The following is a 12,077-nucleotide window of genomic DNA, read 5'->3' as shown; positions in this document are numbered from 1 at the left end:
GGAGCAGAGAATGCAGCATGAAGCGGGTTCAGCCACTGTAGACGCTTTCTGCCTTGACTTACACTCGCAGCGATTTGTGTCTTGTGTCTCAGCTTTGGGAGGGGAGATATTTCACCCACCATCCCAGCTGGAGGAAAGGGAGGAAGGTAGGGAAGAGGACAGACGGACACTCATCTACACACTGCTTGTACGTGCAATCACGCTTTATCTTCACAGCATGCGTGCAGGTCGACATCATCCTGTTTTACTGATGAAGCCTTGCACAATAAGAATTACATTTTGTTAAGGTTCATAGGTTTAGTGAATTTGGACTCATACAACCTCTGTTTTAAAGTCCACAGAACTCAACATAGGACAGAACTGAAAATCAAGCAGAAGTTTTAGTGGTTTAATCATAGCCCCATAGAATCCAGGTAACCAACATAAAAGAATAAGGATCTCAATTCAGAGAGTGAGGGGGGGTTTGAGGGCTGGGAAGAAAGGTCGCACACCATCTGGCAAGTCATTGCACTGATAAGGACCTGTTCCTTTGTCTGTTTCCTCTAGAATTTTCTTTCCAAGCAGTGGTATGGAGAGATTTCCCGAGACACCAAGAACTGGAAGATTATCCTGTGTCTGTTTATTATACCCTTGGTTGGCTGTGGCTTGGTATCATTTAGGTATGAAACCAAGGCACCCAATAGTGTGTGTGCGTGCATCTGTGAACGTGTGAGCACGTGTGTGGGTACATGCATCTGTGTGTGTGCAAGCATCTCTGTGTGTGTGTATGCATCTATGTGTGTAGGCGTACTTGCCTGTGTACAAGCAGGCGTGTGTGTGCACACGTGCCTGTGGGTGTATAAGCATCTGTGTGTAAACATATATCTGCTTGTGTAGATGTACTTGTGTGTGTACAAGCATCTGTGTGTGTACAGACCTTTCTCTGTGTGTACATACATCTGTGTATAGATGTACTTGTGTGTTACAAGCATGTGTGTACAAATATGTGTGTGTGTAGATGTACTTGTGTGTTTGTAAGCATCTATGTATGTACATGCGCCTGTGGGTGCATGAGCGTCTGTGTGTACATATGTGTGTGTACATTCTTCTGTGCGTGTGCAAGCATCTGTGTCTGTACAAGTGTCTGTGTCTGTGCACACATCTCTGTGTGTGTGCACTTGTGTAAAGAAAGCATTGTAAGGCCTGGAATTTATGATGTCCACTCTAGTGCCTGCACGCATTAGGTCTGGGATCTCCGTGGGTTTTCCCTGGGTTTGAAACAGGTAGAAGTGGGGTCATGTTCTTATAGCCAAGGCAGAATTTGGATCAGTTAACCAAGAAATGCCAAGGCTGAATTCTGGCTGCCTGGCCCCGGCCCGGCTGTGGGTCCGTGTTCATCTGTGTTCAGAAGGAGAGGTGAGGCCCGCACAGCGACGCTGGCTGGGATGGTGACAGGGCTTTCCCCTCCCGGTCCAGGAAGAAGCCCCTGGACAAGCACAGGAAGCTCCTGTGGTACTACGTGGCCTTCTTCACCTCCCCGTTCGTGGTCTTCTCCTGGAACGTGGTCTTCTACATCGCCTTCCTCCTGCTCTTCGCCTACGTGCTGCTCATGGATTTCCACTCTGTGCCCCACGCCCCGGAGCTGGTCCTCTACGCGCTAGTCTTCGTCCTGTTCTGTGATGAAGTGAGACAGGTAGGTCAGTCCTCACGTGGGTGCCCCCTCCTTTCCTCAGTGAATGGTGTCTCCCTAATGCCACGGAGGAACAGAAGTTGCTCCTGAAGTTCCAAAGTCACTGTTTCCCCCAAACAAACGTTCTCCTTAAGTGATCACCCATGAACATGAAGACGCACTTCCATGAGATCTCTTAGCCCCAGGCCCGTGCTTTGCTCTGTGATTAATTACTTGGGATCAGGAATGTGATCAAACAGTAGGTTGACCGTGGACTCTGAACCCACTCCTGTGTTTAGGGTTTAGGAGCTATTTGTGGTCCTGTCGGTGCCATCATCGGGGGAGGCAGCAGCGCGAGCGGCAGGGGGGCTGGAAGTGGAGAGCATCCACTAAGAGCATCTCAGTGCGCAGCGTGTCAGATTGACAACGTTGGGAATTCATATTCATTCTTGTGAATTTCAGGGCGTCCGTTTCAATTATTCATGGTGCTTTTCTGTAGTTTCTTGGGATCTGCATTGTTTGACATCCTCTTCCCACCCTTGAATCCAAACTTGGCCCAGGCTGGGCACGTAGCACCGCTCAGTTAATAGTCGTTGAATAAATAAATGTTGATGGCGAAAGTCAGTGCTGTCCCTAAACCATCATGAAAGGTCATTCAGAAAAGCCTTTAAAAATGTAATTTACAAAGTGTATGAGAATTACTCTTGCCGTCACTCTCGTCCCATATGAGCCCAATGCAAGAACAGATCCATTCAACAAGTATGGCCTAGGTGCCTGTAGTTTATGAGGTGCTGTGCCAAGTGATACAAGATGTTTGGAGGGGCCAAGGATACTGGTCTTGACCTCCCAGAGTCACTGCTTCGAATGACAATCCTAAATTGGTTTCAACTATCGTGCCAATTCTAATAGATTCTTCTAGGTGGCTTCTAGGATCCCTGGGTTGAGAAAGACTCTGAGGCTCTGTTTTCAGCAGAACCACATCTTGATGAATTAGAAGCATCAGCCATGGGCACAAGAGATGGCAGAAGTCCTGGCACCAGTGCCCTGAATCTGCCTTTGCTTGTCCAGTAGGTGGGAGTTGCAGGTGTGGACTGCAGATGGGGTACAGGTGGAAGTGTGTTGAGCATGATCAGATTATCAGGCTTCCAGTTTGATAATCTCCCCCAGCAGGTGTCCCCCGGGACCTGGTCCTGCTAATGTGCAAAAGGCTTCTATGATTTTGGATCAGCCTCACGGGAGCCCCAGCACTGGCTCAGGAGGTCACAGTTCAGCCCAGGGCCCTCCTGTATGAGTCCATGAGGGCTAGGGCTGCGACGATGAAGCACCACCAGGTGGCTGAAACAACGCAAGTTCATCATCTCATTGTTCTGAAGGTCAGAAGTCTGAGACCAGGTTGTGGGCAAGGCTGGTTCCTTCTGAGAACGCGAGGGACAGCCTGTTCGAGGCCCCTCCCTGGTTCCTGGAGACTCGCTGGCCATCTTTGCTGCTCCTCGGCTGGAGATGTGTTGTTCGATCCCTGTCCTCATGCCCACACCACCTTCTCTCCACGTGCGTGTCTCTGTCCCAGCCTCCCTTTGTCATGAGGACACTAATCATTGGGTTAGGGGCCCATCCTGCTCCAGTATGACCTCATTTTAACTAATCCACACCTGCAAGGACTCTACTTCCAAACAAGGTCCTGGGGGGTATTCCTTGGAAGTATCAATTTGGAGGGGACACGGTTCGACCCACAGCTCCTTCCATGCAGTCTGTCAGTACTGTCTTTACTTGCTAGTTCTCTCTCTCTCTCTCTCTCTTTTTTTTTTTTTTGGACTTAATTGCATGTCAGCAGCCAAGATAGAAAAATACCTGCATGAGAGAATCAGAGAAAGATGGAAGGAGAGTCAGCAATTAAAACAGAAATGGGCCATCGTGAGAGTTAACCAAGTTAAACTAGCACCTCTTGAGTTATGTTGTCATGGGAGTTGGCACTGCCCAGGGTCACACATGCTTCCTCCTAGACCAGTGGGGTTGGGGGCTGGGGCCCTGCCTCCCTCCCTTTGCTCTGCTCCCAGGCGTGGTTGATTACCTTTCAAAGCCACATCAAAGAGAAAGCTTTGCTACTGCAGAGAAAGAGGATGAAAGGGCGAGTTTGAGGAGCTTTGTCTGGCTGCGGGGGGGTGGGGGGGGGAAAGCCTTGAGTCTCACACCATCTCGGAGGCTAGCAGACCTCTTGTCCTCTGTGGATGGGGGATGCCCAGCAGGGAAATAAGTCATGAGCCCAAAGAAGTAGAGAGGGAGAGAGAAAGAGAAAACCAGCAGGAATTGCAAACAGCGTGGTTGTTGTTCAGGTGCTCAGTTGTGTCTGATTCTCTGTGACCCCATGGACTGCAGCATGCTAGGCTTCCCTGTCCTTCACTCTCTCCCAGAGTCTGCTCAAACTCATGTCCATTGGGTCGGTGATGCCATCCAACCATCTCATCCTCTGTCGTCCCCTTCTCCTCTTGCCCTCAATCTTTCTCAGCATCAAGGTCTTTTCCAGTGAGTCAGCTCTTTGCATCAGGTGCCCAAAGTACTGGAGTTTCAGCTTCAACACCAGTCCTTCCAATGACTATTCAGGGTTGATTTCCTTTAGGATGGACTGGTTGGATCTTCTTGCAGTCCAAGGGACTCTCAATAGCATGGTAGTAATGGAATTTCTTTGATCTTCTGGTTTCCTGTCCTTAAGTGAGCATCTTTCCTACTGTAAGCAGTCATTTTTTTCCATTTTATTGAGATGTTGTTGACATAGCCCTGTATCCATTCCAGGTATGTAATATAATGACTTAACTTACAAAGAACTGTGAAATGATAGCCACAGGAAGTCCCAGAGAGGAGCAACAGGACTGGATGCCTTGTGAGGCAACCTCGCCCATCTCATCTGCATCAACTCTACTGGGGAGTTCCAGCTCCTCGCCCAAACTCTGCTCCTGACCAGAAGTGGGTGGCAGGGGAATGGCTTCATTCAGACATTTGGTTTTTATTCACATTTAACCCTTGAGTACTAGCATAGGAGCTGGCGCTATTGTGTTTTTGGCAAGCATGTGTATCTTTTAAAAAAATAAATTGACAAGGCAGGGTCTTCCTGACTGAACCCCAGAGCTGTGCTGTGACTGAGAATAAGTGGGGAGCCCTGAGGCCAGAGCCAGGCTTTGGGGAGGAAGCTCACAGGAAGGGCTCAGGGGTAGCTTTTTGGCTAGTGGGTGCTGTTTGGCAGCTGCTTCTTGGAACAAGTGATAAAAAGTTCTTTTCCTGCCCTTGACTGCCCCTTACTCACACTCCCAACATTTCTCCCCTGGTCCCACTCCTGACCCTGCCTCCTGGCTGCATTTCATCACAGAGCCTGCGATGTGACTCCCAAGGTCATCTGTATCCTCCAGGCACCTAAAGGAGCATCAGGTCCAGAGACAGGGCTTCTCCTGGGCTGCTTCAGGGGCAGAGCTGGGCCTGAATGGAGGACGCAGGGAGAGTCATCCTGGCTCAAGTCAACACGCTTCATCCACGCCCTCCTTCTTTGAACAGATATTTATTGGGCACCTACTAGGTGCCAAGCAGTGTTTAGACCCCAGGGATGAACCAAGCAGGCAAACATCTCTGTCCTCATAGACTTTTTACCAGTTAGAGATGACCATCAGGGTCACTTCTGAGAGCTTTCAAGGAGAGGAAGTGAGCGTGCCAGGTAGTGTAGAATGAGTGAGTTTTGAGTTGATGGGGAGGTTGGCGGAGAGGACCCAAGAGAGTGAAGTCCTCTCAGCACAAGCGTGTCCCTTCAGATTTGGATGCATATCAACTGCTCGTCACTGATTCGGGTCATGCAGGAAGGAGCCTCAGGACAGGTGTGTTTAGCTTGGAGCGGGGCCCTGGGCAGGTGGAGTACGTGGAGAGTTGCGCAGGAGAGACACAGCGGGGACTCTGCGTGTGAGCAGACAGTGGGCTAGCGTGCTACCCAGTTACTCCCCAGGCCTGATGTGACGCCCGCAGCGTCCAACTGGGGCCCAGCTGTCCTGCCTTCCAAATGGGTGATATTTGACAGTATGTAGCTCTGTCCCATGGACGGAGGAGCCTGGTGGGCTGCAGTCCATGAGGTCGCTAAGAGTCGGGCATGACTGAGCGACTTCACTTTCACTTTTCACTTTCAGGTATTGGAGAAGGAAATGGCAACCCACTCCAGTGTTTTGCCTGGAGAATCCCAGGGACGGAGGAGCCTAGTGGGCTGCCGTCCGTGGGGTCGCACAGAGTTGGACACGACTGAAGCGACTTAGCAGCAGCAGCTCTGTCCAAGTTTGTCCTCTTTCTCTGTAAAAAGTTATTCTTTTAAATTTATCTTTAATCGGAGGATAATTGCTTTCCAACGTCGTGTTGGTCTCTGCTGTACAACAAAGTGAATCAGCCATCAGTATAAATACGTTCCCTCCCTTTCGAGCCTCCCTCCTACCCGCCCATCCCACCCCTCTAGGTCGTCACAGAGCACCGAGCTGACCTCCCCATGTTACACGGCAGCTTCCCGCTAGCTGTCTATTTCCCGTGTGCTCGTGTGTGCCTGTCAACGCTGTCCTCTCAGTTTGTACCCTGTCCTTTCCCAGCTGTGCCCACAAGTCTGTTCTCTATGTCTGAGTCTCCATTTCTGTCCTGCGATTAGATTCATCAGTATCATATCTCTAGGTTCCACATATATGCATTGTACGCGTGCATGTTCAGTCATATCATGTCTGACTCTGCGACCCCATGGACTGTAGCCTGCCAGGCTCCTCTGTCCATGGGATTCTCCAGGCAAGAATACTGGAGTGGGTTGCCATTTCCTCCTCCAGAGGATCCTCCTGACCCTGGGATCGAACTCACATCCCCTGCGTCTCCTTCATTGCAGGCAGATTCTCTTACTACTGAACCATTGGGGAAGGCCTATATATATGCATTAATATACAATACTTGTTTTTATCTTTCTGACTTACTTCATTCTGTATAACAGGCTCTAGGTTCATCCTGTAAAAATTCTTCTTGTAGGGGCAGTTTGAATCCAGCAACCCTGCGTATTAAGGCAATGGTGAAGGACATGCTTAGGGTCAGGAGCGTGGGGCCTAGGCCAGCCCTGCCAGGCAAGAGCCGCTCTGATTGTGTGGTCTGTGAACCAGTCTGCGATGCCAGCCAGCCTTGCTGATTCTTGTCATTACAGGACTCTGACACTAGAGGTCGCTGTTTTCCCTCAGGTCTGCAGTCTCAGGCCGTTGGAATCCTCCATGCGGTTGGTTTCCTCAAACCATCAGTTCTGCCAGCCTGGTACTGTCTTAATTAACCCAATTCACACTTGTTAGCGAAAATCAAAACCAGGCGGGATGCTACCTGTTTCAGATTGTGTCTGGGTGTCAAACTCATGCTCCAGTGTCTGCCCGGGTCCCCTGCCCGTGAGGGGATGATGCTGGCAGAGGTTGCTCTGTTAGTTGGAATTTTTAACCAAGGCAATCAATAAGTGCAAACAGAGTTAGTTGCTAAATAACTCTTAGGTCTATTAAGCAGTCTGTGAATGTTTATTTAAAATGAGGCAAGACCCAGCATCCCTTGATGGAGAGCACACTCATTCTTCAGGCCCTCGAATCCCCCAGTCCTGAGAAAGATGGTGAAATATGGTATTTTATGAATGTAGCCTGACCCTGGCATTCCATTCAGAAAAGAGACTGCTGTTCCTTTTTAAAAATGTCTTCTTGCTGTAACAGTGTCTCCCAGCCGCAGAACTGATCTACTTACTGTTCCTCCCATCACGAGTTCAGAGGCTGAGCCAGGCTGGCGCTGTCCTGTTGCCCTGTGCCTACCTGCCTCGCAGACCGAGTTCTCAGAAGAGGGAAGTAGGTGGCGGGAGAGCCTGTCCCAGCCGCCCTCATCTTGCCCTGGGTGGGTGGTGACCCGCATCACTGGGGTCACCCAGTGGACCAACGGAGAGATCTGAGCCCATGAGATCCGCCACCCCACAGGGGAACAGGATCAGATAAGGCTGCTTACATTTGGGGGATTTTTTTTTAGTGGTTTTTTTTTTTAATTAAAATTTTTATTTTGTATTGGGGTATAGCCAATTAAGGGCTTCCCTGGTGTCTCAGTGGTAAAGAAACCAGCAGCCCAATGCAGGAGATGTAGGAGACTCAGGTTCGATCCCTGGGTTGGGAAGATCCCCTGGAGAAGAGAGGGCAACCCACTCCACTGTTGTTGCCTGAAGAATCCCGTGGACAGAGGAGCCTGGCGGGCTACAGTCCATGAGGTCACAGAGTCAGACACGACTGAGCACGCACCCACATAGCCGACTAACAATGTCGTGATAGTTTCAGCTGAACAGCGAAGGGACTCAGCCGTACATATACATGTATCCATTCTCACCCAAACTCCCTCCCATCCAGGCTGCAACACAACATTGAGCAGAGTTCCATGAGCTATATGGTAGATCCTTGTTGGTTATCCATTTTAAATATAGCAGTGTGTACCTGTCCATCCCAAACTCCCTAACCACCCCTTCCCCCGGCACACCTGGGGGATTGTAATACGTTCTTGATTTCATAATGTTCTCACCCTCTTGCCCACTAAAGTCGCCATTTGCATTTATCAAAGAGTGAAGAGAAGGGCTTCTTGAGAAACTGATGCTGTTTCTTGAATCTCTTCCAAGTCTAAGACTGGGGCATCCCTGTGGAGTATAAAGAAGCAGGGTGATGCTGGAGAGAGGAAACCGGATTTCAGAACCCCGGGACCCACCACTTGCTGCTTCGCTGTCTTTGGGCGAGTTTCTTTGCTTCTTTTTCTTAGGCCTTGGTTTCAGGTGCAGAATGGGAAAGGAGATACCTGGATAGCGGGTGGCCCATGGTGGTGAGTTCATGTAGTAGATTTGAAAAGTGCCATGTTCCTTTGATGACACGTCTCTGTTGTTATTTTCCTCTTCCTTCAGTAAGGCAGGTACATGATTTCCTTATCTGAGCTCACTGGGACCTTTGGTCTTACCTCCCCTCCGACCCTTATCATGGTTCATTTTAAACATGTTTAACATGGGCCAGTGGAGTCCTTGAGAGTCCACGTTGTACCCGATCTGATGTCTTTGTGTCTCAGGAGTCCAGCGCAGGTGTTTGCAATCCTGTGGGCTCTCAGTAAATATGTTCTGACTGGATGAGCAAATGACCAGGTGAGATGACCTCCCTGGAATCACCCAAATCTAGTGGATGGATTGCCAGAGAGGCTGTCCAGATGCAGCCTCTTCTAATGGATAATCTTATCCCTCTTTCAGTGTTTTCCTGACATGCTTTCTTCTGAGAAATCATGACTGATATATACACATCATGACAAAAAGATCCTTGAGACACATTGTTCCTGTCAGTCATTTCTGTGACCACATCTGTTCTCTCAGGTGCCATGTATAGCACCTGCGTGCAAAAAAGGGTTTTTTTTTAAACTTCTAAAAAAATAAATGTTCCCCTTTTCAAGACATTTTATTGTCATGTGTCAGAAAATATTTATAGTAAACACACAAATCTGTGATGACAGCAGTGTGGGTAACACCCTTGAAGAGTTGTCCAGTGCGCAGCCTACACCACTGTACATGGCGGTTGGGGGAGGGTTCCAACTTGGCCCACACAGGCTCTGCAGGTTCCTTTTTAAAGAACAGTAAGGATCCATGTGTCTTTTTTCCCTTGACTTTGTTAGCAACATATGAACAACAGAACAGCAAGCATGCGACCTTACTTTGCAATCCCCTGGGAATCACAGGGGTCAGTTGCAGGGTGTACTTGGTACATCACGGACTCAGAATGGATCTGGAGAGAAATGTGTGAGCGGGAATCAACCTGGACGCAGCTGATGTTCCAGCTGCGTGTCCTTTCTGTTGCTCTGCTCTGCAGTGGTGCGTGAACGGCGTGAATTACTTTACCGACCTGTGGAATGTCATGGATTCACTCGGGCTTTTCTACTTCATAGCGGGAATCGTGTTTCGGTAAGTAGTCCTCGCCACGTCTTCACGTGTCAGGTGTTTGCCGATTCTCTCAGGTGGAAAGGAGGAGGAGAGACATTTCAAGCCCAAGATAAGTGAGATAGGGTGAAATATGGTCCTGGTATTTTATGAATACAGGGCTTCCCTGGTGGCTCAGTGCTAAAGAATCCACCTGCCAATGCAGGAGACAGGGGTTCGATCCCTGGGTCGGGAAAATCCCCTGGTGGAGGAAATGGCAATCCACTCCAGTATTCTTGTCTGGGAAATTCCACGGACAGAGGAGCCTGTGGACTACAATCCATGGGGTCACAAAGAGTCGAATACGACTTAGCAACTAAACAACAACAACAGCAACAACAACAACGTTATGAGTGTGGTGGTGGTGGTTTAGTCACTAAGTCATGTCCGACTCTTGCGATCCCGTGGACTGTGGCCTGCAAGGCTCCTCTGTCCATGGGGTTCTCCAGGAAAGAATACCAGAGTGGGTTGCCATTTCCTTCTCCAGGGGATCTTCCACCCACTTAGATCCAGGAATCGAACTCAGGTCTCCAGCATTGCAGGCAGATGATTTACCAACTGAGCTAGGAGGAAATAGACTATCTCCAGAACACCATTCAGAAAAGCGGTTGCTATTCCTTTTAAAAAATGTTTTCTTACTACAGCAGTCTCTCTGCACCCCAGAATTGGTTTGCTTACAGTTCTTCCCATCACATGGCTGGAGGGTGAGCTGGTCTGGGGCTGCCCAGTTGCCATATACCCTCCCTGCCCCCCCCACCCCCCACCCATTTAGAGATTATTACAAATGCCTGTTGTCTCTGCCTCTTGGAGCCACAGCCTGGTTGATACAAGTTGTGTCTCCTCTCATCCCCCACCTCTTGGTGATCTGTAATTGGAAAGAGGTTCTTCGTGGTTTTTCTCTTTGTGCTTGCAGAATTTGGGGAGAGGAAATTAGAAATTGAGGGCCCTAGAGAATGACGAGTGTGTTAATATCACACAGCATTTTGCTGTGAGGCCATAGAATCTAACATGCATTTAACTTCAACTCAAATGTTGGTTCTGGAGCCTGCCCTCCCAGGTGCAAGGTTTCCTCAATCTCAGAGCTCGTGATCAGAAAAGCCAGTTGGAAATTGTGTTTGGAGGGGAAAAGCAACATGACTGCACCTGATAGGGATATTGGGGCGCACCCAAACAGTGAACCCCCTTGCCCAGTCCTGCTCCTACCAGACCTGCCTCCCCGGTAGCTTCAAGGTGAAGCTCGTGGTTCTGATGGAGCAGAGAAGCTTGACTATTCGTATTTACACCCACTTAGAATGAGAAGCTTTACAGTGAGTGCTCATGCTATGATGTGAACTGGGTAAAGGTCAATTTTCTCCTTCAAAACCTCCCGTTCTGCTTGGGTTAAAGGCTCAGCTTTTGGATCATGGTTGGACGTGATTTCCAGATCATTCCAGTTAGAAAGCACATAAGGTTTTCAATGAACACGTTAGCAGATGGTTAGTTAATCAAATGATCTGGTGCAAATGAGGTAAGTTTCATTGGGGGGAACCTGGCAGGCTCAGGTGCCAAGTGGTTGGCATCACTGTGGAAGCCTTGTGAGCCGGGAAGTTAGCAATGATGGGATTGGGTCCTACAGTAGTACAATAAATTCCCTACGTTCGAACATGTTATGTTAGGGGAGTGTGTTCATTAAGTCTGACAAAGTTAGCCTAGGGACGCGTGTAACACAATCTGCTATATAGTACTGTACTGTAATAGATTGATAGTACTTTTCATACAAATAATACATTAAAAACAAACACACAAAATGAAACATTTTTGATCTTACAATATGGTACCTTGAAAAGTACAGTAGAACCAGCTGTATCGCTGCTGCTTTTATGCTTGCTTCTGGACAGCCTAGGCCTGAAATAAAGTTACAGTCCTCCTGTACTCGACACTGTGGTTTGGTCACTAAGTTGTGTCTGACTCTTGTCAGCCCCGTGGACTGTAGCCCACCAGGCTCCTCTGTCCACGAGATTTCCCAGGCAAGAATACCAGAGCGGGCTGCCATTTCCTTTTCCGGGGAATCTTCCCGACCCAGGGATCGAACCTGCATCTCCTGCGTTGGCAGGCGGATTCTTGACTGCTGAGCTGCTTGGGAAGCCCACGCTACATAGAATATACAGTGAAGCACACAAAGCCCAATTTTAGAGGATGCATGCTCTTGGCAGTGCACACCAGGCAGCTGAACTCATGTAATCGGATGTGGGAACCCACATTCGCATCTTTGAAAGCTCACATCTGGAAGGTTCATGTGTGGGGGACTGACAGTATTTAGGCTGAAGGGCTGAACTGTTGGGAGTCTTGAGAGCTCTGCTGTGTGTGATGTCCTCGTGTCTCCTGGAGTCACGAGGGCAGTGCACGTGGCCTTTGGTGTTCAGTGACTGAAGGGCAGGTGCAGACCCTGGTCTATTTCCACTT

At 49.1% G+C, this 12,077-nt stretch overlaps 1 protein-coding gene across 2 annotated transcripts in view; it reads left to right on the top strand.

Annotated features, from left to right (window-relative positions):
• The window catches only part of TRPM8 (transient receptor potential cation channel subfamily M member 8), a 91,890-nt gene that overhangs the window by 43,454 nt on the left and 36,359 nt on the right, over positions 1 to 12,077 (top strand). The window contains exons 15-17 of one of the 2 annotated variants that reach the window (XM_069585106.1): positions 547 to 659; positions 1,456 to 1,672; positions 9,529 to 9,620. In XM_069585106.1, coding sequence (XP_069441207.1) covers positions 547 to 659; positions 1,456 to 1,672; positions 9,529 to 9,620 — 422 coding nt within the window. Of the gene's footprint in view, positions 1 to 546; positions 660 to 1,455; positions 1,673 to 5,536; positions 5,699 to 9,528; positions 9,621 to 12,077 lie in introns of those variants that run through there. The other variant, XM_069585115.1, reaches the window with a different exon arrangement.

The sequence above is a fragment of the Ovis canadensis genome, chromosome 1 (assembly GCF_042477335.2).
Source record: "Ovis canadensis isolate MfBH-ARS-UI-01 breed Bighorn chromosome 1, ARS-UI_OviCan_v2, whole genome shotgun sequence".
NCBI classification, from domain to species: Eukaryota; Metazoa; Chordata; class Mammalia; order Artiodactyla; family Bovidae; genus Ovis; species Ovis canadensis.
This window is presented reverse-complemented; position numbering and strand designations above follow the sequence as displayed.